We start from the raw sequence: 6,096 nt of genomic DNA, 5'->3' as shown, positions 1-6,096 counted from the left end.
TATAGGTTATTTTTACGAAAATTACATCTCTTCTTTTACTAACTCTTTCGGAAATACGATCTCCGAGGATTTTCGGGTGGTAATTCCGTCGTAACCGTTTTTGACCCCAAAAGCGGCCTGGTCAAAGTGCCCTTTGGCTGGCTTGTGTTTGACTGGTTGAACCGCAGCAAGGAGCAGGACGGTCGCGGGCCAGTCCGTTTCCTGACCCATCTTCGACCATAATCGTCCTAAGTCTTCTGAAAGATGAAGAATCTGTGCCTTAGAGAGATTCGGATGATCAAAGTGCATGAACTGATCAAATGGATCGATCAGTTCGTCAATACGGTCGGTATGTTCCAAACGGGCGAGAAGAGAGAAGTCGCGTCCAGTTCCTTGTTCGACTCGGGCTAAGTTGCTTCTGGCTTGACGGTCCGTCTGAGATTGGTGAGTTGTCCGGGAGAGAGATGATCTGGTACGGTCAGTTTGGTCGAACGGTCGAGGATTCAGTCTAAGCTCCTGTCCGTCCATCCGTGGATCGATCCGGTACACAGCTCGGCCTTGCTGATTGGTTCGACTGGGATGATGAACCTCGGTTGGAATGTCCTGATCTACCTGATGGTCGGGTTCCTCGGAATAAGGCACATCACCCACGGATGTCCTGTGTGTACTGGCTGACACCCAAAATCACCCAAACAGTGCACGGGAAGGGTCAGCGTGCTGAGCCCAAGGACCAACATGCCGATATGTGTACTGATGGACAGCCACGGACGTCCTGTGTTTGCTGACGGACACACACGAAAACACACGGACAGCCACACACGTCCTGTGTGTGCTGACAGACACACACGGACGTCCTGTGTGTGCTGACGGACACCCACGGACGTCTTGTGTGTGCTGATGGACACACACAGACACACACGGACAGCCACGGACATCCTGTGTGTGCTAACGGACAGCCACAGACAGCCACGGGAAGGGTCAGTGTGCTGAGTCCAAGGACCAACAGGCTGATATGTGTACTGATGGACAGCCACGGACGTCCTGTGTTTGCCGACGGACACACACGGACAGCCACGGACGTCCTGGTTGTGCTGACGGACACACACGGACATCCTGTGTCTGCTGACAAACACCCACAGACGTCCTGTGTATCCTGAACAGACAGCCCATGTGGGCCAAAATCACCCTAACAGTCCACGGGAAGGGCCATCGTGATGAGTCCAAGGACCAGCGTGCTGATATGTGTACTGATGGACAGCCACAGACGTCCTGTGTGTGCTGACGGACACACACAGACACACACGGACAGCCACGGACGTCCTGTGTGTGCTGGCGGACAGCCACGGACGTCCTGTGTGTGCTGGCGGACACCCACGGACGTCCTTTGTGTACTGAACAGACAGCCCACGTGGGCCAAAATAACCCGAACAGTCCATGGGAAGTGTCAGCTTGCTGAGCCCAAGGACCAACGTGCCGATATGTGTACTGATATACAGCCATGGACGTCCTGTGTGTGCTGACGGACACACACGTAAAGACACGGACAGCCACAGACGTCCTGTGTGTGCTGACGGACACACACGGACGTCCTGTGTGTGCTGACGGACACCCACAGACGTCTTGTGTGTGCTGACGGACACACACGAACAGACACAGACAGCCACCGACATCCTGTGTGTGCTAACAGACAGCCACGAACAGCCACAGGAAGGGTCAGCGTTCTGAGTCCAAGGACCAACAGGCTGATATGTGTACTGATGGACAGCCACAGACGTCCTGTGTGTGCCGTTGGACACACACAAACACACACGGACAGCCATAGACGTCCTGTTTGTGCTGACGGACAGCCACGAACGTCCTGTGTGTGCTGGCTGACACCCACATACGTCCTGTGTGTACTGAACAGACAGCCCACGTGGGCCAAAATCACCCAAACAGTCCACGGGAAGGGTCAGCGTACTGAGTCCAAGGACCAACGTGCTGATATGTGTACTGATGGACAGGCACGGACGTCCTGTGTGTGCTGACGGACACCCACTGTTGTAGGCACAGGGGGGGTAACCCACGAATTGGTTGAATGGTGGAACCAAGGTTTAAACCTGAAAACAAAGAGAACCGATTTTTATGAGTTTAGAGTTTTTATGATGCAAACAGAAACAAATATGAATATGAATCAAAATGATACTATGAATAAAAACAAATAGAAAAAGGATAGATTGATGAAGATGGGATCTTTGTTGCTGGATGTGTATCACTCTCAACAAGGATCGATGGATGGAAGATGAATGAAGATGGAACCGGTCTTGCTGGATGTGTATCACTCTCAAGATCGATTGGTGGATGGAAATGGGATGATGGACGCCACAAAGCTCTATGAAAGGATGCTTTGATAAGTCAAGTTGCTCCAGAGTTGTTTCTCACACACTCAAAAGACTTAGAACAATAGTTTTGACAAAACTAGAAAAACTGAATAATTCATAATACTTTCAAAGATGGGTGATTTACAATGAAGAAACAACTTGAGCTTTATAGGCTCGACTACTGGGACTCTCTAACAGTCATAAAATGACATAAGGAAACTAATAAAGTCGAAATAATAAACTTGGAAGCAAAGGAATTGATGGCTCCATGAAAACTAGCCGTTGGAAGCTTTATGATGAGAATCTTGGCCAAATGAATGTAGATGGTGTTCTCCTTGTATCTGGACGGTTTGAGGGGATAACTAAGCTTCCTGGGAACTTTCTTGATGGTTTGGAGGGTGCTGAGGTCGTGCCTAATCTGAAGGAAAAAGAGCTGTTGGAGCTGGATGGCAAGAAGCTCCAAATAAGGCAAGTTGGGGTTAATGAGGATCCTCCTGATCCTATGTGGACTGGTGCATGGAATGAACTTCTCTGACTCTTCTAGACCATTGGATAGACTTCCTGAATGCATAGATATATCTCCTGGTCGCCAATGTCTGGTTTGAAGCTGATTGAACCGGTTAGCTTCCAATTGAGGCAAGTGTAGAACTGGTTTGACCGGTTTTGGAGATTGGATCATAACTTCATAATTCCGTTGCCATTTCTCCTGATCTTGGGCTTTCTGGAAAGCTGATAAACTTCTCTTGAATCCTATGATGGGCTTTGGTTCAGGCCGCTCCTTCCTTGGGCTGGAATCTCCTTCTAAAATCGGGTACTCGCAGATAGACGGGCTGGGAAACGTCTGACTTGTAAAATTCATAACTTCTTGCTCCGTGAATACTTTGGCTCGATTCCAATTGGGCTGGACTACTTCTTGAGTGTAGAATCCAATAAAATTGGTTTCATGTTGAAAGTCCTTCTGGTTGTGGAGATATACGCCTTGGACTGAACCTCGGTCGCTGGTACCTTCTAGATGGCCGGTTTGGACGGTTTGGTGAGACTCTGGTTGAACCATGGGTTTCGTGACCACAACATCCCCTCCCTCTTGACAAGGTTTCGACCTCGAAACTATGTAACCTGCACCAAGATAGAGCAAGTCAGCTTTCATCCTCTTTTGAGATTCTAAAACCTTACCTTGGAACTGTTTCGGTTTGGGAATGGAATTTGTATCAGGTGGTTCTCCTTTGAGAAAATAGGCATGGATCACGCCTCTGCTCTGGACATGGTCATTTCTTATCTTCTGGAGTGGATGGTCCTTCAAATTTTTGGTGGCCACGTTTCTGATCATCTTTGGAGTTGATCCTCCTAGCAACATATGATAATCTGGTGGGATTTCTTTGAAGCTTTCTTCTTTGCAACCTGAAAAATTCTCAACATTCTGGACAAAAAGCAAGTGCATTATATCTGTCATTGAAATATTAAGAACATGCTTATCTAAAAGGAATCTTACCATAGGTTTTAGAACTTGAACAATGGATTGTTCAGATTGATTTCGGTTTCCACTTAGAAGTGGTCCATGGCTGAGCTTAGGGTCTGGTTCTTTCTTTGGAACTACAATAAGCTTATAGCTTTCATTTGTTCTACCTGTACCAAGAACACACACGTCAGTACTAGTATCCAAAGGTGGTGTTTGAAACTTACCTTGGTGGGATACTTTTATGACCGGTTTTGCTTCTTTAAGCAACATGGACTGCATTGTGTCTTGAACCATCTTCTGGTCCATCACAGGTGTGGCGCCTGGTGGCTCCTCTCCTTTGAATTCATGCTCCTTAGTTCCTGTTACATCACCCTTTGACAAAGACAAGTGCATTACACAAGAATTTGGAACCAATAAATCAGATTGAATAAAACTATCACTTTTCATAGATAATTCTGTTTTCTCTTCTAGTGATGTTTCTGTCAATGCTTTCTTAGTAGGGCAAACTACAGCAAAGTGTCCTCTTTTATGACATCTAGAACATGTCTGATCTTTTAAATCTTTAAATTTAGAAGACTTACCTTGGCTTGATGCCTCTTCTTTCTTTGGGTTTGAAATCTCATCATTCCTTGGACTTAAATCATGAACAACTTTTAAATCCAACAAGGACTTTGAGATCGTTTCTTTCTTGACTTCAGGACCTGTCTTATCATCCTTGGACAAAGACAAGTGACTCATACAAGTGGTAGATGATTCATTAACTGATTTATCAAGTATAGGACTTACCTTAGCCTTTACTTGGACAATAACAGGTTCTGGATTTTCTTTGGAAACATGAGTTAGATACCTCCTTGGGTATATCTTTCGGATCTTAGAACTTGTGAGTTCTGGTGAAAATTCATCCCTCATGACTTCCTTAAGATCTCTCCACGTTTTGATAGCTGGCTCCTTGTAAAACCATCTATCATCTTCTTCTTGTACCCACCATTTGAAGGCATTACCTCTTAGTTGATCAATGGCATAAGATAGTCTCTCTTCTTTCAGAATGTTGTTGTAGTGAAACCATTCATCAAGGTTCCTCTCCCAAAATAGGTAGCTTCTTCCTCCTGAAAATGTAAAGAGTTCAATTTTATCAGCAAAAGATTTATGATCAAACCGAGAATTAGCAACATGATGAGTATGGGTTTGAGAAGTTGGATGTTGATTGATCCTTGAAGGATCTGGTGGCTTGGGCTCGACATAGACAGCCTCTGGTGCATCTCCAAATCTCCTTTCTCCTTGCTGTGGACGTTGGACTCGTGCCTTGTTTCTTTTCCTCAACTGAGCAATCCGATCATTGATCTCTTGCAAAGCTGTCAACTGTTGGTTCTGTTTGGCCATCTGACTTTGGCCGTGTGTTTTTCCTACCATGGCTTCCTGAAAACACTCTCAAAGATCAAGTGAAGGTATGGAAAAATCCTGGTCGAATCAAAATAAGAACCAAAAATGCAAGCTAATTAAAATTAAACCGAAAAATTGCAATTATGAACCGAAATGGAATAAACTATGCTCAAATAATTTTTCTTTTGGTTTTCTCAATGCAAAAACGAAATGAATCAATATGGAATGACAATTAACACAAGTGAAAAAAAAATATGGAAAGAAAACTAACACTTATTTTTTTTTTTTGAATTTTCTTATGCAAGAAACAAATATGGAAATGCAGATTTTTTTTTTTTAAATGAATGCACAAAATCTAAATATGGCAAGTGGAGCTGGGGGGAATGAATGCAAACAACTAGACAAGTATTTCAAAAGAATTTCGTGGATCAAACTAGACAACTCCTTCTTTAGTTTTCTTTTCTAAAGAACAACAATAACAATGCAAAAACTGTTTTTTTTTTTTAATGAAAACAAATGCAAACAAATATGAATGATGCAAGGATAGAGTGACCTGATTCAGGAGCTTCAGCTCTGATACCAAAATGTTGTAGGCACAGGGGGGGGTAACCCACGAATTGGTTGAATGGTGGAACCAAGGTTTAAACCTGAAAACAAAGAGAACCGATTTTTATGAGTTTAGAGTTTTTATGATGCAAACAGAAACAAATATGAATATGAATCAAAATGATACTATGAATAAAAACAAATAGAAAAAGGATAGATTGATGAAGATGGAATCTTTGTTGCTGGATGTGTATCACTCTCAACAAGGATCGATGGATGGAAGATGAATGAAGATGGAACCGGTCTTGCTGGATGTGTATCACTCTCAAGATCGATTGGTGGATGGAAATGGGATGATGGACGCCACAAAGCTCT

General features: G+C 44.1%; 1 protein-coding gene across 1 annotated transcript; it reads right to left on the bottom strand.

The window, feature by feature from the left end:
* Positions 1-2,084: 2,084 nt before the first annotated feature.
* LOC117130981 lies at positions 2,085-5,776 on the bottom strand. Its single transcript, XM_033283482.1, has 2 exons — positions 4,582-5,776; positions 2,085-4,509 (listed from the first exon to the last, which is right to left on the bottom strand). Exons 1-2 carry the CDS (start codon positions 5,203-5,205, stop codon positions 2,518-2,520), a joined length of 2,616 nt encoding a protein of 871 aa, XP_033139373.1. The 5' UTR covers positions 5,206-5,776; the 3' UTR covers positions 2,085-2,517.
* Between the last annotated feature and the right edge of the window lie 320 nt (positions 5,777-6,096).

Source organism: Brassica rapa, unplaced genomic scaffold, assembly GCF_000309985.2.
Source record: "Brassica rapa cultivar Chiifu-401-42 unplaced genomic scaffold, CAAS_Brap_v3.01 Scaffold0758, whole genome shotgun sequence".
Classification (NCBI taxonomy): domain Eukaryota; kingdom Viridiplantae; phylum Streptophyta; class Magnoliopsida; order Brassicales; family Brassicaceae; genus Brassica; species Brassica rapa.
The sequence above is the reverse complement of the archived record's forward strand: the minus strand, read 5'-3'. Positions and strand labels throughout refer to the sequence as shown.